The sequence below is a fragment of the Aotus nancymaae genome, unplaced genomic scaffold, assembly GCF_030222135.1.
Source record: "Aotus nancymaae isolate 86718 unplaced genomic scaffold, 86718_ANA_hifiasm-v0.15.2.pri h1tg000019l, whole genome shotgun sequence".
Classification (NCBI taxonomy): Eukaryota; Metazoa; Chordata; class Mammalia; order Primates; family Aotidae; genus Aotus; species Aotus nancymaae.
Window position 1 is genome coordinate 1,108,305 of NW_026988431.1, and position 24,064 is coordinate 1,132,368.

General features: G+C 44.3%; 1 protein-coding gene and 1 pseudogene across 1 annotated transcript in view; one reads left to right on the top strand and one right to left on the bottom strand.

The window, feature by feature from the left end:
* The window catches only part of GLB1 (galactosidase beta 1), a 91,608-nt gene that overhangs the window by 9,517 nt on the left and 58,027 nt on the right, over positions 1 to 24,064 (top strand). The window contains exons 2-5 of the mRNA XM_021666469.2: positions 15,720 to 15,889; positions 19,646 to 19,796; positions 20,642 to 20,702; positions 23,555 to 23,649. Of these exons, the coding sequence (XP_021522144.2) occupies positions 15,720 to 15,889; positions 19,646 to 19,796; positions 20,642 to 20,702; positions 23,555 to 23,649 (477 nt within the window). The remainder of the gene's footprint in view (positions 1 to 15,719; positions 15,890 to 19,645; positions 19,797 to 20,641; positions 20,703 to 23,554; positions 23,650 to 24,064) is intronic.
* On the bottom strand, positions 10,982 to 11,272 carry LOC135275865 (small ubiquitin-related modifier 2-like; annotated as a pseudogene).

Here is a 24,064-nt window from a genome sequence, read left to right on the forward strand (position 1 = left end):
TCTGTCTGTATGCCATTACCATGCTGTTTTGACTACTGTAGCTTTGGAATATGTTTTGAAATCAGGATGTATGAGTCTTTCAACTTTACTCTTCTTTTTCAAGACTGTTTTGGCTGTTTGGTGCCTGTTGAGATTCCATATGAATTTTAGGATAAATTTTTCTTTTTCTACAAGAAAGGCTATTGAGATTTTTATAGGGATTGTGTTTAAATCTGTCACTTTGGGTAGTATGAGCATCTTAACAATATTAAACCTTCCACTCCATGAACATAGGATGTTTTTTCCATTTGTTTGTGTCTTTAATTTCTTTTAACAGTGTTTTGTAGTTTTCAGTGTAATTTTTCATCTTGGTTAGGCCTATTTCTAGGCATTTTTTTCTTTTTGATGGTTTTATAAATGGAATTTTAAAAAATTCCATTTAGGATTGTTCATTGTTAGTGTATTGAGATGCAACTGATTTTGGTGTGTTAATTTTGTATCCTGCAACTTTAATGAATTCATTTATTAGTTCTAAGAGTGTGTGTGTGTGTGTGTGTTTGATCGTGTGATCTTATAGGGTTTTCTACATCTAAGATCATGTCATCTGCAAGCAGATCATTTTACTTCTAACTTTCTAATTTGAATGCCTTTTCTTTCTTTCTTGCCCAGTTGCTCTGACTAGGACTTGCAAAACTATGTTGAATAGCAGTGGCAGAGCAGACATCTTGCCTTGTTTCTGATCTTAGAGGAAAAGCTTACAGTCTTTCACTATTGAGTATGATGAGCTATGGGCTTTTCACATGTAGACTTTATGATTTCTTCTATTCTGCATTTGTTGAATTGTTTTGTTAACCATGAAGGGGTGTTGAATCTTGTCATGCTTTCTCTGCCTTAATTTAGATTATCATATGATTTTTGCCCTTCATTCTGTTAATTTGGTGTATTACATTGATTGATTTTTATATGTTGAACCATTCTTGTATTCCAGGAATAAATGCCACTTGATCATAGTATCTAATCCTTTTAATGTATTTAATTAAATCCTTCTAATGTATTTAATTCAGTTTGCTAGTATTTTGTTGAGGATTTTTGCATCAATATTCACCAGGAATATTGTTCTATAGTTTTCTTGGAGTGTCTTTGTCTGACTTTGGTATTAGGATAATATTGGTCTCATAGAATAAACTTGGAAATATTCCTCCTTTTCAACATTTGTAAGAGTTTCAGGAGGATTGGTATTAATTCTTCTTTAAATGTTTGGTAGAATTCTCCAGTGAAGTCATCTGGTTCTAGGTTTTTCTTGGGTGTGTGTGTGTGTGTGTGTGTGTGTGTGTGTGTATAGATGGAGTCTTGCTCTGTCACCCAGGCTGGAGTGCAGTGGCATGATCTTGGCTCACTGCAACCTCCACCTCCCAGGTTCAAGTGATTCTCCTGCCTCAGCCTCCCAAGTACCTGGGACCACGGGCACGAATTAACATGCCCAACTTGTTTTTTGTATTTTTAGTAGAGATGGGGTTTCACCATGTTGGCCAGGTTGGTCCCAAATTCCTGACCTCAAGTGATCCGCCCACCTCGGCCTCCCAAAATGCTGGGATTACAGGGAGGAGCCAGCGCGCCTGACCTCTTTGAGGTTTTTGATTACTGATTCAATCTTTTTAATAATAGCTATTGGTCTGTACAGATTTTCTATTTCTTCATGATTCAGTCTTTGTAGGCTGGGTGTGCTAGAAATTTATCCATATCTTCTGGGTTATCCAATTTGTTAGCATACAGTTGTTCATGCTATTCTCTTATAATCCTTCATTTCTGTGGCATCAGTTATAATGTCCCCTCTTCATTTCTGATTTTTTTATATCTTCTTTCTTTTTTTCTTAATCTGGTTAATTTCTCAATTTTGTTGATTCTTTTTTTCCAAAAAAAACTCATTTTATTTTTCCTATTGTCTTTCTATTCTCTGTTTTATTGATTTCTGCTCTAATCTTTTATTTCCTTCTCATAGCTTTGGGTTTATTTTTTTCTCTTCACAGATTTGTCTTTTTAGAGTTCTTTGTTTGAAACAGGATCTAAAAACAGGTCTGTGTTTTGCCCGTGATGTATTTCTTCAGTCTCTAAGTCTATAACATCCCCCTTTCCTTATTTTTTGTCATTTATTTGTTCAAGTCATCTGGGTCATATGTCTTAAAATTTTATACATTTTGGATTTTGGTGTCATTTAACATGTTCATATTTTCTGTGAGCTGGTAGAGCAAAAGCTCTCTAAAGGTTAGAGCTAGAGGCTGGATAGATTCAGATTCAACTTTTTCTCTTTTTAAGTAGGAAAACTTCATTGCTTCAGTGATGCTAAGATTGACCTGTGGGCCCAGGTGTTGTCAGCTTGATCCCCCTACTAGAAAATTCCTCATTATCTTTCCAGTTAATGTTTGAGCAGTGATTGGTGATTGCTGCCTAATGTCATTATTTCACTAATGATTGCAAAATTGTGATTTGTAAAATTCTACCCTTTTTATTCCGCATTTACTAGCTATGGATCCTTTACAAAGAACGCTCCTCATCAATTGTGTGGTTACTCTGAAAAAGCCTGTGACAGAGGCAGGACAGATACTAGATGTTTTTCACTTGATTCCTTAGTTGATAGCATAATGAGCGGATGCCACAGCAACCTCCAAGAATGACCTGTAAGCTTTTCTTCTGGGTGGGTGAAAATAGTGTTAGGAATTTAGATATTTTTATATGTCTGATGTTTTTTAGTTCATCAAACCATTAACGTCTTTTAATATTCAAAATAGCCCATCTTTGGCCAGTTGGGACCTTTTCATTTTTTACTTTTTAGAGTCGGGGTCTTGCCGTGTTGTTCAGGATGGAGTGCAGTAGTGAGACTATCGCTTAGTGCATTCTCAATTTCCTGGGCTCAAGTGATGCTCCCACTTTGGCTTCTGAAGTAGCTAGGACTACAGGCGTGCATCACCACATCTACCTTTTTTTTTTTTTTTTTTTTTTTTTGTACAGACCGAATCTTTCTATGTTGCCTAGGCTGGTCTCAAATTCCTGGCCTCAAGCAGTCCTCCCGCCTCAGCCTCCCAAAGTGCTGGGATTACAGGTGTGAACCACTGCACCTGAGCTGGTTGGAGCCCTGTCATCTTGTTATTTTGATGAGACCCTATTCTTTTTTTTTTTTTTTTTTAATAGTTCTAAGGCTATTTTGTACATCTTCTGCCACGGACTTGGATTAACTAATTTCTTGAAGAAGCAGCTCCGGTACTTTTAGTGGGAAGTGTTTGCAGACCGCAATTTAGGTACCGTGTTAGCACCTAGGTCAGATTGCTTAGATTAGATTGCTGCCTGATGACATCATTTCCGGACTCTGTCGGTGGGTGTTGCTAGGAAATACAATACTTTTTTTAGAGAGAAAAACACAAATCGTAAGTGCGTACTAGTATTTTCAATTCCAATGAGAGATCATAGATTTTATTGTTTTTTAATGGACTATATTTTTTAGAGTAGTTTTAGCCTTATAGCAAAAATGAGTGGAAGGTACAGAGATTTTCCTTTATCTCCTGATTATGGGGTTCTTAATTTTATGTTTGTTTCTCTCTTTCTCTCTCTCTCTCTTTTTTCTTTGAGACAGTCTTGCTCTGTCGCCCTGGTTGGACTGCAGTGGCACCATCACTACTCACTGCAGCCTCAACCTCCTGGGCTCAGGCAATCCTCCCGCCTCAGCCTTCCAAGGAGTTGGGACCACAGGCGTGTGCCACCATGGCCAGCTGACTTTTGTTTGTTTATTTTTTATAGAGACGTGATCCCACTTTGTTGCCCAGGCTGGTCTTAAACTTCTGGGTTCAAGCCATCCACCTGCCTCAGCCTCCCAAAGTGCTGGGATTACAGGCATGAGCCACCGCACCCAGCCTGTTTCTCTTTTACACTGACAATTTTGGTTCTTAGTAACCTAATGTAGTTACTTATTGATGTTATCCTACTGCCTGTGTAATAGAATCAAGATAGTAATGTCAATACGGTTATTAAGATGCAGTCTACTGAACGTAGTTTGCCTTTGTGTTTTCCTTGAATGCAGTTTAGCTGTATTTTTATCCTTAGGCCGAATGTGGTCACTGTGGTATGGAAAGTTGGGTCTGTTTATTTTCAATTTTAAAGAAATTAAATATTTTTAAATTTTATTTTTTTAAACCGCGCATTTACCTTTTCTCTAGATGAGGGGGCACATTTAAATCTGTACATGTCCAGAGTCCTTGGGGATTGGGAATCTGTCCAAAGCTGTCCTTCTGCTCCTCTTCCATTGTGATTTGCCTTTTTTATCCAGTCTTTTGGAATGCTGAACAAAAATGTTTTTGGCACAAGGCGGGCATGAAAAAAAGTTAATGCAAATAGAATGCATAAGCTAGAGCTGATTATCCGCAGATTCCCGTCTCCATATAGATGATCGCCGCTGCCTGCTCCTGTTTTCCTTCTGCACCCTATCTGATGGCATGGTGCTTCCATGACATGTGGTGTTTTGGAGGCTCCTAGCTCTGATGTAATCAGAGTTTGACCCATAGTTCACCTGAAATATTTCTTCTCCTTCTCTTTGTTCTATGAACTGAGGGGTCTCAAAAGCCACAGTATACAAATACCTTTCCAGCCCCTTCCCTCTCCCCTTTCCTCTATTGGTGCAGCCCCGGGGTGCTTGCAGGCTAAGAGGATTGGGCCTCTGCCATCCTGGAGCTGAACAGCTCACATCAGGAATTCCCCAGGCCCTTGAGTCTCTGGGGTGAGTTGAAAGGGGTGTGTAGCGTGCTGGGGATTAAGATCGACTGAGTAGGGTCATACTGAGGGACTGAAGACAGCTCATCTTCACATAATCAGCATGACCCATAATCTGTGATGTCAGAGCTCCCTTGATTTCTTTAGTCAAGGAATGTGTACAAGTAATGCAAATATAATTATTTTTTGTCCTGAGGATTAGGGAACTTGGGGGATGTTCACGTTACCTGATGATGTCAATATTGTGTTATGTTTAATGTTTTTTTTTAATGAGATGCTTATTTAGAAATAATCTAAACTGAATAACTTTTTTAAAAATTGCATTGTGCGGTATTAGGTTCCTGATATGTATTTGGTCCAAGGGTGTTTAGTTTGTACTCCTGGGTTTTTTCCCTCCAGTATTGGATGCATTAACGGGGGGCCTTGAGAAGTTAGGAAGTTTGGTGTGTTCAGAATTGCTTTTTATAAGTTTTCTGTGACCTCGTGCACTAAATACTGATGCTTCCACACTCCTGCAAGTATGAAATAAACGTTATGTCTCTTCAGTATTGCATTCCTGCGCCAATTCATTTAGAAGGGTAGAATTTACACACAGGTCAAATCTTCCATTACTTGCATTTGGGGGGAAATAAAGTCTGAAGGCAGTGTTCTCTTTCTCTCTCCTTTTTCCTCCTCCTTTCCTCCTCCTTTCTTCCTCCTATTCCCACTTTTTTTTTTTTTTTGAGATGGAGTTTCACTCTTGTTGCCGAGGCTGGAGTGTAACCTCCGCCTCCCAGGTTCAAGGGATTCTCCTGCCTTGACCTCCGAGTAGCTGGGATTACAGGCGTGTGCCACCACACCCAGCTAATTTTTATATTTTTGGTATAGGCGAGGTTTCACCATGTTGGCCAGGCTGGTCTCAAACTCCTGACCTCAGGTGATCCACCTGCCTCGGCCTCCCATAGTGCTGGGATTACAGGGGTGAGCCACCGCACCCGGCCTATTCCATTTTTTGACCGCCTTCTGTCAATGGTGCCACACAGCTCAGGAAGCTCAAAGGAAGCTGGCTCTTTAGGTGGGATGTTCTTAGGACCGTAACTTTCGAGAGGGGTCACCTTGGGTCCCTGAAGTGGACTGTCCCTGTTTACCTTGGCTGTGACAGTCAACAACGATGAGCTGTCTTTTAAGGGATGCCGCTTCTGCAGCTGTCCATATTGATCCTGTCTGTGGCTTTTCTACGTTTTCCTTTCAGAGACTTGTCCTCGCTCTCCTGGTTCAGATAACATGGTGGTGTTCATCTCTCAGACCATGGCCGTCCATGAATGTACAGACAGTCCAGGTCTCGTGTGATACAGCAGGGCGGTGGACACAGCCCGGAGCAAGAGAGAGAATATTCTGTTGTCCCATCCACTCACGAACTGTTTTCAGTCATATTTATCAGTAGGATTTGAAAAGATTAGAACATTAATTACAAACCAAATATCAGAGGCTGTGGTGTTCTGTCCCAGTAGTAATCCCACGCCCAAGTGGTGGCTCAGTTAACTAAGTGGCCACCATCATGTACTGTGATCTGTTTTTCTCTGGCAGAGGCTCACGGGCAATTTGAATGAACATGATGGAAACGATCTTTAAGTCTTTGTGGAGGGGGCACTGTTAGCTACAGTTCGCAGAGGATGTGGTCTTGCTTCAGATTTATGTTGAGTGGGAGTCGGGGGTGGGCAGTTCCGGAGCTTCAGCTTGATCCATAAAGGCGCCTACTCATGGCGAGGGTTCTGCAGGCCGTCATGTAAAACCATCCCACTTTGAACTCAGAGCCAGGGAAATAAGCATGTGATGGCTCCTCTGATTGGTTGGACTCTCTGGGGCAGAGGCTCCCTTTATTCCTGGGCTCCCTAAGAGTGATAAGGGAAAGTGATGGCATTTCAGGCTCCCTGGTGCTCCCATGTCAGTTCAGACTGTACCCAACAGTCCTCAGAAGGTGGTGGATTGGGGGTGCCCCTTTTCTTAGGATGCAGGTACCCTGAGTCTTGTTGGGAAGGGTTGGAGGAATATTTATTGCGTGGACTTGGGGTGGTATTGCAGGGTCCTTTCTCAAGGGGATCCATCCAACCTTGCCTTCAGTCAAATTTTGTTGCCTGTATGTTGGAAAGCTGGCTCAAAGCTGGGAATTGGATGAAGGAATCTCCGTTTTCCAGGCAGTTGACATCAGCCTTTTGCTCACGAGTTCTGAAACATGTCAAGCAGTGCCCTTGCTGATTTCACAGAAATGCATGGCTTATGAACCACTGCCCAAGCTCACTCCTGGTCCACAGGTCAGCATACCCTGGCTGCCACTGTGACTTGCTGGTCGTCATGGTAATTGTGTCTTCCTGCTTCTGAGGGTTAAATGGTTCCACATTGGTTATGCCACAACCTCATCATCCCCAGCATCACTAGGGCACCCCATGCCATGGCAGCATCCCCTGTCATCCTTGCCTACAGAGGATGACCCCACTCGGGGGGCTTCCCAAGCATGCCAGGGCCCTCCTCACCAGTGCCTGCCATCCTAAAGGGAGAGTTCTCTGGGCTCTCCTGGGGGATAGATCCAGGTGGCGGGTCTCTGGTCACCCTTTTGGAAGGTGGAATGTAAAAATACATTCCTATCTCTTGAGCCATTCCATACCTTTCTCAGGATGCCAAGGGAGTCCTGGCATCCTCACCTCCTTTCCTGTAGACCAGCGTCATGTCTAGGTTCCAAGGAGCTTCCCAGCAGCATAGGAACTGGGCTTAGGTGCTTTTAACCAATAGCATAACTCCCGAGTCATGGGAGAGCTCATCCTACCAGTGACTTCCCCGTATCTGGCCTAGGATTTTCCCCCTCAAGATCCATTCCCAGTGATCCCCATGGTTAGGTCTTGAGCCTTCCTTTTTTGGCTGGAGATGTGAGTCTCTTTAAACATGGCCACAGAAGCCTCTGACATTCATAGAATATCCTGAGTGGATGGCGGACCTGGGCCCGTCAATCAGTCACTGTCTTCAAAGCTTCCAAATTGCTTAATATAAGCCAGCTAACCTCACACTCCTTTCAATGACCAGTAACCTCACCTCTGCCCGCTCCCGAGTGGAGCCAGTGCAGATACTGACTGCTCCCCTTCTCTCCATGCCTCCTTCCTGTCCTGCAAAGTGGAGGGCCTTGGTATTTGTCTTGAGGCATTACCACCCCCGCTTAGCACCAGCTATAGGGTTCTTGTTGCTATTTGACATTTATGAGAAATCGAGGTGCAGACTCGCATCCTGATGATCTGCTGTTGAGGCCACTCCTGGTACCAATTGTCTGAATTTGGGTTGCTCTAGAAGCAGAACATTGGGTGCAGGTGGTTTGAGAAGTGATCCAAGAGCATAGGAGCAAGGGACAGGTGAAAAGAAGGGACGGCCTGGATCAGAATGCGTATCGTGGTTACCATTCTGGGAACCGGAACATGATTCTTCTGAGACCTCTTGAAAAGTACATGAAGTGTCTCCAGAATTATTTGCCTAAGAGACCAGAGAATGCAGTTCTCCAACCTCTCTGTCCTTCATTGGCTGAAGGTTGCCCCCAGGGGCATGGACTCCCCGGTGCTCCCGGACTTCTGGGCTGAACCCGTTCCCTGAGCGTTCGGGCAGGAAGGCAAAAAGACATGAGATCTGAGTGTGAGTTGAGACAGTCAGCACAAAGCATACTGAGCTTGCACAACACCATTCACAGAGCTACAGCTGATGTAGGCATGTTTTAAAAAATGCTTTTCAGGCTGGGTACGGTGGCTCACACCTGTAATCCCAGCGCTCTGGGAGCCTGAAGCAGGAGGATTGCTTGAGGCCAGCAGTTGGAGACCAGCCTAGGCAACATAGTGAGATCCTGTCTCTACAGAAAATTTAAAATTATTAGCTGAGCATGGTGGCACACCCCTGTGGTCTCAGCTACTTGGGGACTGAGGTGGGAGGATCGCTTGAGCCCAGGAGGTCAAGGCTGCAGTGAGCCTGTGATATGAGCCATGTTCATGCTGCTGCACTCCAGCCTGAGCAACAGAGCAAGACCCTGTCTCAAAACCAAAAAAGTCTTCTCTGCCTTCTCTTTTCACCCTCTATCCGTCGGAGATCATTTCCCAATGGCAAGGGCTGCTTAATGTTTGATCATCTGTTTTTGTATATATACAAACATATATGCATGTACAATACACATACAATATGAACCATCATTTATCAGTCTGCATTTTTATTTGTGTCAACATTTTGCTAGGAAAAATTTTCAGAGAGTCGAAAGATTCTACCATCAACATGTTATCAGTCCATCTCTCCGTCTGTCAATTCATATTATTTGGACGCATTTCAAAACAAGTTGCAGATATCAGTGCCCTGCTCTCACTAAAATAAATACTTCAGCGGGCATATCATTAACTAGAGGTCAATGTTTGTTAATAGCTCCTTTTTCCCCCAAGGTAAAATTTACATGCAATGAAATGCATGTATCTTAAATGTACCATTTGATGAGTTTTAACGAATGCCTATACCTGCATAATCCAAAACCCTTATCCAGCTATAGAACATTACCATCACCCCAGAAAGTTCCCTCATGTCCCTTCCGAGGCTATACCTGCCTCCATTCTCCCAGAGTTAACTATTCTGATTTTTTTCTCCTACCATAGATTAGATTTGCCTTTCCCAGGACTTCCTATAACCAGGTTCATGGAGTATGAACTCTATTGTGTAAGGCTGCTTTCCCTCAACATTTTTGAGATTTATCTATATTATTACAAATACCAGTAGTTTGTTCTTCTCTATTGCTGAGTAGTCATCCATCATATATATATATATATATGCTGTAGTTTGCTGAGGCAGGAGAATCACTTGAGCCCAGGAGTTCGAGACTGCAGTGAGATATGATTGAACCATTGCACTCCAGCCTGGGTGACAGAGCAAGACCCTGTATCAAAAAAAAAATTATAATAATAAAAAGTAATAAAAATAAAAGAATTAGGATCTAAACCAGGTTCACACTGACCTAATGAACATCATATCATATCATATTACACATATCATATTGCATATAATGAGCTGATACAATCATTAGATCATTATTTCTCTGAAGTTCTCTTTCGTTTTCAAATAATAGTCTCATTTCTTTTAATACCATTGATTTGTTGGAACAATTGAATCATTGGACTTTTAAAATGTCCCACATTTTGTATTTGGCTTATTGCTTCTTTATGGTATTGTTAGATTCAGGTCCAGTTGCGATTTTGATGAAATAATGAGGACCACTTTCGAGGTGAGACTGTACTTCGTGTTAAATCGTAACATGAGAGACATAACGTCTGGCTGTTCCACTTTTATTGAGGCTGAAATGGAGCACAAAAAATACGCCCAGTCTTTCACACAATTTCCATCAGTGTTTCTAATGGTTTTGGCATCTATTGATGATTATAGCTTAAATCCATTTCACTAAGTGTTGGGAGAGGTATTTTTCAGATGCTTTTATTCCTTCTGCATTTATTATTATTTTGGGACGGGGTCTCTCTCTGTCACCTAAGCTGGAGTGCAGTGGCACCATCACAGCTCACTGCAGCCTTGACCTCCTGGGCTCGAGTAATCTTCCCACCTCAGTCTCCTGAGTAGCTAAGACTACAGGTGCCTGCCACCACACCCGGCTAATTTGGTTTGTTCATTTATTTTAAACAAGAAGTTTAATTAAACAATAGGATGCTTGACTTGAAGGAAAAACTACGATTCATTTTTTTTAGAGTAATTTATCCCTACTTAAAGATAAATTGCTCCACATGTACCAGCTATGTACAGAAAAGTTATAAAATTGTCCTTGGTTTTGCAACAATAAATGAAAACATTAACATTCTGCAATTGAACAAGGTATGCAAGGATTTTCATGTTTTTGTTGTTGTTGTTAAAACAGCAAAATTATTTACCAAAATATAAAGATAAGAGCTGAATGAGCATGCCACTAATGAAGAAAAGGGGGTATTTTCATAGAATCAGTATTTTTCCCCGTCCCACCTCCATTTGATGTCAATCAAAACATACTGTTGGCTGTTTAGTTAAAAAAAAAAAAAAAAGGCAATATACTTGCGTACATATACAAGTTACTGTATGTACAATAAAGGAATGGGGAAGCGGGAAACAGAAGAACAGAGAAAACTATACTGCAGTAGCCAGCACGTGGTGGAACCAAATTGCAGTGTGCTCATTGAGACTGTAATCTTGGTCTGTAAATAACAGAGTGAAGAAGCAGGTTCCCTTTTCAGTGGACTCCGCCTGTCTGCTATTGGAACACATCGATTGTATCTTCATCCTCCATTTCCAGTGGAGCAGGCGTGTCTCTTTCATTGGTTGGTTGCCTGTCAAATTGGAATCTGATCTGTCTCATTGACCATCCCTGTCATTCACAATAGGCTTTCGTTAGTTTACTAAGTGGTGTATGCCTCTTGATCTTAAACTGCTGCACCACAGAACCCTCGTGCCCTGCCACCTTCAAATTAATATGATCATTATTCTCAGTCTTGATTCCTTCCTTGGGCTTTTTGTCCGCCATGGTGAGTGCCGGAGTCTCAGCTGCCGCTTCACAAAAGAGGTACCACGTCTGCACTGAATGAGCACACAAGCAGCGCCAGGAGTGGGAGACGAAGGAGGCGGCGCGGTGGATGAGGGAGACACTAATTTTGTTCATTTTTTTGTAGAGACAGGGTCTCGCCATGTTGCCCAGGCTGGTCTTGAACTCCTGGGCTCGAGCAGTTCTCCTGCGTTGGCCTCCCAAATTGCTGGGATTACAGGCATGAGCCATCGTGCCTGGGCCCTTCTGTGTTTAATTAACTGGGATCCAGTGGAGGATTTTCCATTGTCAATGTTTTGGTAACCCTGAAATGCATTTTTTATGTGAGGGCTCTTTCTCTGTATTTATCACTTTTCAAGAGTAATGAGTTGGTACTCTAGCAGTCTCCAAACGTGACCAGTGAATTTTCCCCCCTGTATATTACAGTGAATGGATAGGTGTTAATATACACGTAGTTGTATTTTTTTGATTGATATCTCTCAAGTCTCTCACTCAAGCTCGCTCGCTCGCTCTCTCACACACTCTCTCTCTCTCTCAGTTTGACACTCGAATTTCTCCCCAAGAACAGTGGGAGGCTCTTGAGGTTCACGCCTGTGTCTGACAATCTAACTGGCCACCGTCCTGGAATTTCCTCCTCCTGCCTCCTGCCCACGTCATTGTCACCACCATGGGCCACAGACACATCTCTTCGGCCTTTTTTGCCCATTCAGGAAAAAGCCAAACATCTGGAAACACACGTCTGGTCCTATTGGTCTTTCCTTTCAGTTGTCCTCCACGGCTCTCAGCATAAAGTCCATGCCCTTGAACCTGGACTTCAGGGCTCATTCGCTCTGGCCCTGGCCTCCTCCTCTGCCTCCGCAACTGCCGTGTTTTATCTGTACTGAGGCTCTGGGGCTCCTGGCCTGTAGTCTTGGCCTCCCTCTCCCAGTCCTCCCACACACAGTTTTCTTTGTTTGTGTCACTTCCTCCGATGGCTAACTTCTCTTCATCCTTGGCTCAGGCCAGTGGTTCTCAGCCTTGGCTCCACATTACATCATGTGGGCAGATTTAAGAAATTCCAATGTCTGGGTTCCTCTCAAGACCAATTAAACCCTGAATGTCTGGGGTTGAGGCTCAACTTTGCTTTTTTTTTTTTTTCTTTTGAGGTGGAGTCTTGTTCTGTTGCCAGGCCGGAATACAGTGGCCTGGTCTTGGCTCACTGCCACCATTCAGGTGATTCTCTTGCCTCAGCCTCCCGAGTAGCTGGGACTACAGGCGCATGCCACCACTCCCAGATAATTTTTGTATTTTTAGTAGAGATGAGGTTTCACCATGTTGGCCAGGATAGTCTTGATCTCTTGACCTCATGATCTGCCTGTCTCGGCCTCCCAAAGTGCTGGGATTACAGGCGTGAGCCACCGCGCCCGGCCAACTTTGCTATTTTTAAAAGCTTGCACAGGTGGTTTTGCTGGGCAGCCAAGATGGAGAAACACAGTTTGGGGTGTTTCTTGCTTTGAGAAACTTGCCCTTGCCCCTCCCCACAACTCCACCATGCCTGGGTTCCATTCCATATTTCTGTTGCAGCATTCTGCTCTAACCCTCACTTGACTGCCTCGACCTCACTGTATTAACCCTTGGGTTTCTTCCAGGTTAGAGGGAAGCTACATATGGGTTGTGGCCACATCTGTGTGGTTCTTGTCTGTGAGTACTCAGCACATAATAGGTGCTTGGTAATATTATATTTGTGGATGGATGGAGAGGAGATATTTAGACTGGACTTTGAGGTCATTGGAGGGTAGAGATGGTGTCTCACCATGTGTGGGACAAAGGCCAGATTCTATTGTCTGCCATCATCATTTCTTTCCAGCCTTATCTCCTGCTCCTCTGAACTCTCACTTAGACAAGTGGACTTCAAACGGCTTTACCCTTTTCCCAGCTCTGCCAGAAGTTGCTTGGCTTCCTACCTGTCTAATGAATGTTCCCACCTCATGGGCCACCTTTGAACTTAAGAAACTTGTGAAGAACCCTTATTTGACACTTAGTCATGTACATACTATGAGAATGTTTTCAAGAGCATCCACTGAGGCACCTGCTGTAAGAAATAATTTTTAGCCCAGGTGCGGTGATTCACACCTGTAATCCCAGCACTTTGGGAGGCCAAGGTGGGTGGATCACCTGAGGTCAGGAGTTTGAGACCAGCCTGGTGAAACCTCATCTCTACTAAAACAAAAAATTAGCTGGGCGTGGTGGTGGGCGCCCATAATCCCAGCTACTTGGGAGGCTGAGGCAGGAAAATCGCTTGAACCTGGGAGGCAGAGGTTGCAGTGAGCCGAGATCATACCATTGCATTCCAGCCTTGGCGACAGAGCAAGACTGTCAAAATAATAATAATAATAATAATAATAATAATAATTTTTATATTTTTGTGAGTTCATTTAGGAGACTTTTGCTTTGAACGGAAGTTAAAACCTTATTTACTAGAAGGTGTGATGTTAAATTGATACTTGCCCTTTCAAAAATGATTCTTAAATTAGTTATTTGTGTTTATTTAGCTTTATTGAGATGTAATTCACACACAGTAAAGCTCTGCATTTGCCTCTATGAGTGTTTCTCTGAGCTGTTTATCTTCAACTCCCCAGTTAGACTTCAGGCATCTGTGATCTAGGACTCATGCTGCCACAATTGCTTCCAAATATAGCTTCAAAGCCACAGTGGATTATGATGCTACTGTGACTAAAGCTAGATTGTGACCTTTGAAAGCCTAAAGATGCACAGGGAATCTGACCCATAACAGCACTAATCAGATGGTTTCTTAAAACCCTGGTTCTGTTGGCACCTGTGGCCTGTTGCTGCCTTCTCCACTAGAGGGCAGTGTTCCTCTCGGTTTAACAGCTGAACCCCCACCCCCACCACCCGTTGAGGTCTTGCCTTTCAAAATCTTAGCATTTTAGCTCCTGAAGTGACCCCAAAACAGTGTTTCTTAAATTTTTGCTTGATAGAAATAAATCTTAACATTGCAACCAAATATACATGCACACATATACAGTTCTACATATGTATGTATAGCAAAAGGTTTATAAAGTAATGCTTTACTATGTGTAATATACGCTATTTTCTTTCTTGCCTTTTTTGTTTGTTTGTTTTTTTGAGACAGTATCTTGCTGTGTTGCCCAGGCTGCAGTGCAGTGGCATCAGCGTCGTTCATTGCAGTTTCAACCTCCTGGGCTCAAACAATCCTCCCACCTCAGCCTCCCAAGTAGCTGGGACCATAGGCATGTGCCACCATGCCTGATTTTTTTTTTTTGTGTGTGTGTGTGTGTGTGTGTGTGTGTGTGTGGAGATGAGGCCTTGCTGTGTTGCCTAGGCTGGTCTTGAACTCCTTAGCTCAAGCGATCCTCCAGTCTTGGCCCCGCAAAGTGCTAGGATTACAGTCATAAGCAACTGTGCCTACCATTTTTTCATTTTATTATTTATTTATTTATTTGAGACAGAGTCTTGCTCTGTCACCCAGGCTGGAGTGCAGTGGCATCATCTCAGCTCACTGCAAGCTCCACTTCCCAGGTGCAAGGGATTCTCATGCCTTAGCCTCCTGCATAGCTGGGATTACAGGCATGCACCACCATGCCCGGCTAGTTTTTGTATTTTTGGTAGAGATGGGGTTTCACCATGTTGGCCAGGCTGGTCTTGAACGCCTGACCTCAGGTGATCACCTGCCTCGGCCTCCCAAAGTGCGGAGATTACAGGCATGAACCATCACACCCGGACAATTCTTTCATTTTTAAAAGGTGCTTATTGCCACCAAAAATGAGTTTATGATTGATAAATCAGGTTACAGCCCACAATTGGAAAAATGTTGCTTTAAAGTTCCTTTAGTCCATACCCTGGATAGTTATGGATGAAGAGAGGTAGGGTTAGAGACGGGACTTGCCCAGGTCACTCTAGGATTCAGAGCAACACCCAGGATGGGGCATTGGGACTCTGGAGTTTTAATCCATCACTTTTTGCCCTGTATGTTACACTTAGGATTTTCTGAATGGGTTTTGGTTTTCCGAGTGACATTACTGTTGTGGTGCATCCAGTACTCAGGCAGGTCACAGTCACAAGGCTGTGTGTGTGTGTGTGTGTGTGTGTGTGTGTGATGTTTCTGAGCCCGATGAGCAGCACAGTGGAGTATCATCTCGGCCACTGATCGTCAGCTCAGTGCTGGCCTCTGGAAGCTAAGCCTTATGGAACCCTGCACATGGATCCTCTTCGATGATTTCTCTTACCCGAGTACCCCTGGTGGACCTGGCTTAGCAATGGTTTGTATGATAGCTCAGAAAACAAGCACTAATTCCATCAGCACGTTATACAAATTAAAGAGGCAGAGAGTCACTTGCCACTGTCAAAGGATCTGCTTCTAAAATGCAGGAGGTGGAAGTTCTCATGTGACCCCATCCTTGCTCTGTAGAATGCCAGCCAGAGGATGTTTGAAATTGACTATAGCCGGGACCGCTTCCTCAAGAATGGCCAGCCGTTTCGCTACATCTCAGGAAGCATTCACTACTCCCGCGTGCCCCGCTTCTACTGGAAGGACCGGCTGCTGAAGATGAAGATGGCTGGTCTGAACACCATCCAGACGTAAGTAGGAGGGCACGTGGCTCTCACTGGGCCTGAACACCCACTCTGGAGAGAGGATACAACTGTATTCCTCAGGGTGGCTATTTTATTGCTCAGAAATGGGAAATAGTCCAGTGCGATGTTGTGGGAGGGGCTTGTCATGAGCTGGACTGGCCGTTCTTCGCGTCATTAACTACTCTTCCAGTCTTCAATTTTATCATCAGAAATCATTAAATAAACAGCTTAAAAAGGCAAAGGATGGGGAAAGTAAACAGAAGTAACAGTGATTGAGCACTTACCAGATATAGGGCCCTTTACACTTGTGATTCCATTTCTTCCAGAGAGTTGTCATTGTTCCCATTTATAGCTGGTGAAACTGAAATTTGCGGTCGGAGGTTCAGCTGGTATTAGAAGGGAAGGGAAGGTGTGCAGGCAGCTGTAGCATAAGGGATGGCTGTAGTCATGCAAAAAGATAGGTTAACAGGAGAAAAGCATAACAGATTTATCGAATCAAAGTTTTGTGGTTTTTTGTTGTTTGTTTGTTTGTTTTTGAGACAGAGTCTTGCTCTGTTACCCAGGCTGGAGTGCAGCTGTGCAATCTCGGCTCACTGCAACCTCCGCCTCCTGGGTTCAAGCGATTCTCCTGCCTCAGCCTCCTGAGTAGCTGGGACCACAGGCGCCTGCCACCATGCCCGACTAACTTTTTTGTATTTTTAGTAGAGACGGGGTTTCACCATGTTAGCCAGGATGGTCCCGATCCCCTGACCTCGTGATCCACCCACCTCAGCCTCCCAAAGTGCTGGGACTGCTTGTGTGAGCCACCGCACCCAGCCTGAATCAGAGTTTTACCTGACATAGGAGTCTTCAGAACAGAAGACCCAAGGAAAGCTTCTTATACTTAGAGTCCATGAAAGGTTGTAACTTAGTACTGGTAGACTGAAGTGGGAACCCACAAGGCCTCCCTCTTCAGATTCTTCTCGACCTCTCTGGGTGGCATTCCTTCCTTCTGGGGATGGAGCAGGACCCTTCTTCAATGAGGGTCAAGGAGGGAGAAGGAAGAGGTGACCTTTCAAGGTTTTATGGCTTGCCTTGGGGGAGAGGGGTTCTAATTTCTGTGACCCATATTGGGGAAGAAGAACTCTGGTTAGACTTGCTTCAGGGGAGCAGGAGGGGTGGGAGACAGAAGAGCAGGAGAAGGTCAGAGAAAGAATATTTGCAACTAAGACCTTCCAGTCTCCATTAGTTCAAAGTGCTCAGCATGCCAAGGTGTCATGCTTTGGGGTATTGTTTTCTGAGCCCCAGTAACAGCATAAGCCTTGTCCTTAGGTAGATTTCTGAAATTCAGTTTGGCTTTGTGGTTCTGTCAGGGTAATTGTATAAGTTCAGGGTATAGAATTGCCCCAATAGCTATCTCTCTGCATCTCTTCTGCTGTTGTGAGGTAACTAACTAACTAGGAAGAAAGTTGGTATGACTGGCTGCTCTGATGCAGTGCTGATGTGGATTGCTGATAACTTTTCACAGATAAGCAGTGAGAAAACCCAGAGGCAGATTCCTAAGATAGATAGTGAGGGAGAACCCACTCATTATTCTGGTTCGAAGGCCACCAGCAGAGTGAACCCAAGTTCACCTGTTTATAATTCTAACACTGTGTTCTGGAAGACCAAGACTGTTCGAGGGAACCCTGAAATCATGGGATCACACACACACAAAATGACACAGCCTGGGGCCTTCAAAGAGAGCGTTGTGATGGTAATGGATGGCGTTATGTCAGACTTTGTATCCCGTGTAGACAGAGGAGCTGGTAGAAGGTTTTGTCATTTTACCTCCCGCCACATGATTCCTGACAAAACCTTCTGTCAGAGGATGTAGGGGTTGGAGTTTTTCCTACACTTACTAAAAATGATTTCTTCAAAAAAGAAGTATGTCTCTTACCACTTTTTAGCAAGATATTCTTATTTTTCCCAAGCCTTACATAGGCATATATAATTTTTATTTTTATTTATTAAAACAATTTTTTAGAGTCGAAATCTTAAAGTGGGCTCAAGTGATCCTCCCACCTCAGCCTCCTGAGTAGTTGGGATTACAGGCGCTGCTACCACACCAGCTGATTAGAGACGAGGTCTCACCGTGTTTCCCGTGGTAGTCTTCAACTCCTGGCCTCAAGTGATCCTAGTACTTTATCCTCCCGGAGTGCAGGGATTACAGAAGTGAGCTACTGTGCCCGGCTGTAATTTTTATGTAATAAGAATTAGTGTTCATCTAATTCTGGAGTTTTCTGTTATTATTGTTGCTTTTCAAAAGTGTCCCCACCAAGTTTAATTAGCTTGGGGAGCTGCTGTGAAAATTCATAACAAGGCCCCTCCCGAGCGGCTGCCAAACGGGAAGGTCGATATGTCCTATGAGCTTATGGTTCTACAGACTGTTTAGAAATTTATGTAGGAGATCTGGATTTTTTAGTTCCTTCCTCTTCCACAGAGCACCTCAATTCAATTATTCATGCAAAATGTAATCATAAAAAGCTGAAAACATGACTTACAAACAAATATATAAGGAACATATGTCAGAAATTTATTTAACTGGATAAAGAAAATGTGGTGCATATACACCATGGAATACTACACAGCCATCAAAAAGAATGAGATCATGTCTCATGTCCTTTGGAGCAACATGGATGCAGCTATTATCCTGAGCACACTAACACAGGGACAGAAAACCAAATACCCCATGTTCTCACTTATAAGTGAGAGCTAAACATCGAGTATGTATGGACACAAAGAAGGGAGCAACAGACAACAGGGCTTACTTGAGGGTGGAAGGTGGGAGGAGGTGACTGTACATACCGTGTACTAGGCAGTGACAAAATATCGGTACCCCACACCCCCATGACACGCAGTTTACCTGTATAACAAATCTGCACATGTCCCTTTGAACCCAAAATAAAAGTTTTAAAAAATTTATTTAACTTATTACTGAGAAAACTAGCCAGATGGTAAAGCTAATTCAAAGGAGAATTTGAGGAAGGGAGGTTTATAGTCAGTCAAGAAAGGCATATTCAAATAAAGTTATCTTTAGAGATAAAGCTGGTTAATATCATAAAGGGCAGTGAATGGGAGAGTAACCTTTGGAGTTGTCTTCTCTGTATGACAATAATCATTTGTTTCTCTCCCAGGCTGTAATCTACAAATTAATCTGTAACTTCAAAGTTTTTCCCTTAATCAATAGTAAATACTAAGTCAAATGAAATACTTCCCCTGGAGAATGAAAGGAGCCTCGGTGGGCCATTGGGCAGCCCTCCATTATAACGTGGAAAGGAAATGCAGTTGCCCTTTTGCCTTATGTTCAAATTCTGGATAATTTTTCTTTTCTTTATTTTGACACAGGGTCTTACTCTGTCATCCAGTCTGGAGTGCAGTGGTGCAGTCACAGCTCACTGCAGCTTCAACCTCCTCAGCTTAAGCAAACCTGCACCTCAAGCCTCCAGAGTAACTGGGACCACAGGCATGCATCCTAGCTAATTTTTTGTTTTTTGTAGAGACAGGGTTTCACCATGTTGCCCAGGCTAGTGTCAAACTCTTGGGCTCAAGCCATCCGCCCACCGTGGCTTCCCAGAGTGCTGGGATTAGAGGTCTGAACCACTGTGTCCAGCCTTGGATAATTTTTCTTCCAGGCTCCTTCTCCCTCTTATCCATGCGTTAGCCTCAAGGGGCCCCTCCCCCACCCCTCCTTCTTCTCGACTCTGCCACGTATCCCATAAGGGGCTGTGTGTGTCTTGGCAGGTATGTGCCCTGGAACTTTCATGAGCCCTGCCCAGGACAGTACCAGTTTTCTGAGGAGCATGATGTGGAATATTTTCTTCGGCTGGCTCATGAGCTGGGACTGCTGGTTATCCTGAGGCCTGGCCCCTACATCTGTGCAGAGTGGGAAATGGTGAGTGAGGCTGGCCTGGGCTCTGACGGCCCGGTGGGTTGGAGCTGGCAGGCAGCAGCTCTGGGGCAAAGGGAATGAAAGCAAAACTGCATTCCAGATGGCATGGAGCCTGGGACTGTACCCAGCACCGGTTTCTTACCTTGGCAAGGTGCCCAGGTAGAGAGAAACAGAGAAGCAGGCCAGGGTCAGGACACGGGCTCTCCTCTTGGTGGTCACTCACATAACTCAGTTTGCTCATCTGTAAGAAGCAGTTGATGGGCCGGGCGCGGTGGCTCACACCTGTAATCCCAGCACTTTGGGAGGCCAAGGTGGGTGGATCACGAGGTCAAGAGATCGAGCCCATCCTGGCCAACATGGTGAAACCCTGTCTCTACTAAAAACAAAAAATTAGCTGGGCGTGGTGGCATGTACCTGTAGTCCCAGCTACTCAGGAGGCTGAGGCAGGAGAATTGCTTGAACCAGGGAGGCGGAGGTTGTAGGGAGCCAAGGTTGCGCCACTGCACTCCAGCCTGGGCAACAGAGTGAGTCTCTGTCTCAAAAAAAAAAAAAAAAGAAGCAGTTGATGGTGTCTTCTCTGTCGACCTCACAGGGTAGTTGTGAAATTAAAAGGAACAATCTTCATAAGGGCTTTGGTCCTCAGAACATTGCATTCCTGCAGAGTGATCTTAATTGTACTATATTCCAATTTCTAATTTCCCTGCAAGTTATAAACCAAAAAGCCCAGTTCAAATACCCTTGTCCCTTGAAGGTTTTATTCTTTTCCATAACTGCTAATAGTAATTTCTGTCTCCTCTGAGCTCCCTTCATGGAATGGACACTATAATGGCTTGTTTTCCCTGACCTAGGGGGGATTACCTGCCTGGCTGCTAGAGAAAGAGTCTATTCTTCTCCGCTCTTCTGACCCAGGTAAGTTGTTACAGATGTCTTGAGAGGATTTATAAAAAGCTTCAGGCTGGGCACGGTGGCTTATGCCTGTAATCCCAGCACTTTGGGAGGCCGAGGTGGGTGGATCACCTGAGGTCGGGAGTTTGGAGACCAGCCTGCCCAACATGGCAAAACCTTGTCACTACTAAAAATACAAAAACTTAGCTGTGCTTGGTGGTTGGTGCCCGTAATCCGAGCTTCTCAGGAGGCTGAGGCAGGCAATCACTTGAATCTGGGAGGCAGAGGTTGCAGTGAGCTGAGATGGCACCAATGCATTCTATCCTGGGGGACAAAGTGAGACTCTGTCTCAAAAAAAAAAGCTGGCCAGGTGCAGTGGCTCACGCCTGTAATCCCAGCACTTTGGGAGGCCAAAGAGGTAGATCACAAGGTCAGGAGATCAAGACCATCCTGGCCAACATGGTGAAACCCCATTTCTACTAAAATACAAAAAATTAGCTGGGCATGGTGGCAGGCGCCTGTAGTCCCAGCTACTCGGGAGGCTGAGGCAGGAGAATCACTTGAACCCAGGAGGCGGAGGTTGTAGTGAGCCAAGATCACGCTACTACACTCCAGCCTGGGGACAGACTGAGATGCCTACACTCCAGCCTGGGGACAGACTGAGATGCCTACACTCCAGCCTGGGGACAGACTGAGATGCCATCTCAAAAAAAAAAAAGCTTCAACAGTGTATATCGAAAGGGGCAGATATTTTGAAGGCTGGGATACTTTTGCACGAATACTTCCGAAAGTTTAGTGAAAGTCTGAGTGTTTATCACCGTCCAGTGCATAGCACCAAGCTAAACCTCTAGGAAATTAGGCTTTAAACTACTTAACCAGATCTTACTGATAAACTGGTAATTCTTTGAATTGGCATTGAGCCCTGTTTGTGGTTGACCAACTGACTTCAATGCTTTCTCTTCCATTTACTTAGCATATTCCACAGCCAATGGTAGCATCTAGCTAATCAAAATGACAGGCCAGGCATGGTGGCTCACACCTGTAATCCCATCACTTTGGGACGCCAAGGTGGAAGGATTGCTTGGGCCCAGGAGTTCGAGACCAGCCTAGGTAACTTAGCAAGACCCTATCTCTATAAAAAATTTTAAAAGTAGCCAGGTGTGCTGGCACGTGCCTGTAGTCACAGCTACTCGGGAGGCTGAGGTGGGAGGATTGCTTGAGCCTGGGAGGTTGAGGCTGCAGTGAGCCATGATTGACTGCACCACTGCACTGTAGCCTGAGCAACAGAGAGGGACTTTGTCTCATAGAAACAAAATGACAGTTTCTGGGATGGTGTCGTTGGGTTGCTTGGTAGCTGCAGGGCCTTCTACTTCTTGTCCACTTTTACAGAGCAGTGTGTAAATGATGGTTTTCTTTCTTTGTTTTACTGTAGTACCCTCGTGTTTCACACGCTTAGCATATTATTAGTGTTTTCACATGTAGTAACTCATTTAATCCTTGTGCCAACTTTATGTGGCTTGTACTTTTATTATTCCTATTTGACAGTATAAATATATAATTCATTAGAACTTCATTTTATACACGAAAAGAAGCCTTCCTGTGACTGAGAGGAGGGCACACTCTTCAGTCTTTTCTTCATTCAGCAAACGTTGCTTGGATGTGTTCTATGCTCCTGGCTTTGTGTCCTATGACAAGGACATTGTCTCAGTCTGTTTTCTGTTGCTTGTAACGGAATACCTGAAACTGAGTAATTTATAAAGAAAACCATTTATTTCCTACAGTTATGGAGGCCAAGAAGTTCAAGGTGGAGGGGCTGTGTCTGGTGAGGCCCTTCTTGCTGGTGGGGACTCCAGAGTTTTCAGGGGGCACAGGGCATCGCATGGTGAGGGGGCTGAGTGTCCTAGCTCAGACCTCTCTCCCTCTTCTTGTAAAGCCACCAGTCCTGTTCCTGTGACGACCCATGAATCCATTAATCCATGAGTGGATTAATCTGTTCATGAGGGCTGACCTCACATGACCCAACACTTCTTAAAGGCCCCACCTCACAATACTACCACATTGAGGCTTCGGTTTCAACACGAGTTTCAGAGAGGACAAACATTCAAACCATAGCAGATGGATAACAGGCACACTGGTCCTTGTCCCATGAGGAGCTCAGCTGAGGAGGCAGCTACATACGGGATACCTTTTTTTTTTTTTTTTTTTTTTGAGACAAAGTCTCACTCTGTCGCCCTGGCTGGAGTGCAGTGGCGTGATCTCAGCTCACTGCAACCTCTGCCTCCTGGGTTCGAGCAATTCTCCTGCCTCAGCCTCCCAAGTAGCTGGGACTACAGGTGCCCACCACTACACCCAGGTAGTTTTTGTATTTTTAGTAGAGACAGGGTTTCACCATGTTGGCCAAGCTGGTCTCAAACTCCTGACCTCAGGTGATCCACCCACCTCGGCCTCCCAAAGTGCTGGGATTACAGGCATGAGCCACCAAGCCCAGCCATGGGACAACTTTCATGAGACACTTATTTCGGAAGGTACTTGTTGAGTCTTGTATTTCCCGATCTCTGCTGCCAGCCCTGGTGTAATAAGGTTGCTTTGGTGTCTCTTTGTACTAAAAGGTGTGTGATGGTGTTAAACCAGGGGTGTGCAACCTTTTGGCTTCCCTGGTTTACATTGGAAGAAGAACTGTCTTGGGCCACACATAAAATACACTAACACTAATGATAGCTGATGAGCTAAAAAAAAAAAAAAAAAATTACATAAAACTCATGTTTTTAAAAAGTTTGCGATTTTGTGTTGGACTGCATTCAAAACCATCCTGGGCTGCATGTGGCACGCAGACTGTGGGTTGGACAAGCTTATGTTAAGCTTTTCTTGTTTTTCAGATTACCTGGCAGCTGTGGACAAGTGGTTGGGAGTCCTTCTGCCCAAGATGAAGCCTCTCCTCTATCAGAATGGAGGGCCAGTTATAACAGTGCAGGTAAGCCTGGAGTTGAGCATGGATGGAGTTGGGGGGAGGTCCGCTCCATCTACATTATGTAAGTGATAGGAGTGTTGCAGACGTGAGCCTCAAAGGTCTGTTTCTTTAAGAGGTAATGGCAGAGATAGTGCTTTAGTTAAATTGCGTAAGGGAAGGCATTACCATTTTTGAATGCCTGCTGTGTGGCAGGCTTTGTGCTGTGTGTCCTATAAATGCCATTCAATTCTTCCAACAACCCTCTCTTTTCAGTGAGGAAGTTTGAAAAGGTTAAGTGACTTGGCCAAGGTCACCCAGCCAGCTGGTGGCAGAATTAGGATTGCACCCTAATTCTGCAGATCCCAGAGTTTGCCTCTCTCTCTGTCTCTCTCTCTCTCTCTCTCTCTCTCCCCGTCAGTATTGTTTTCTGTGCAGGCAT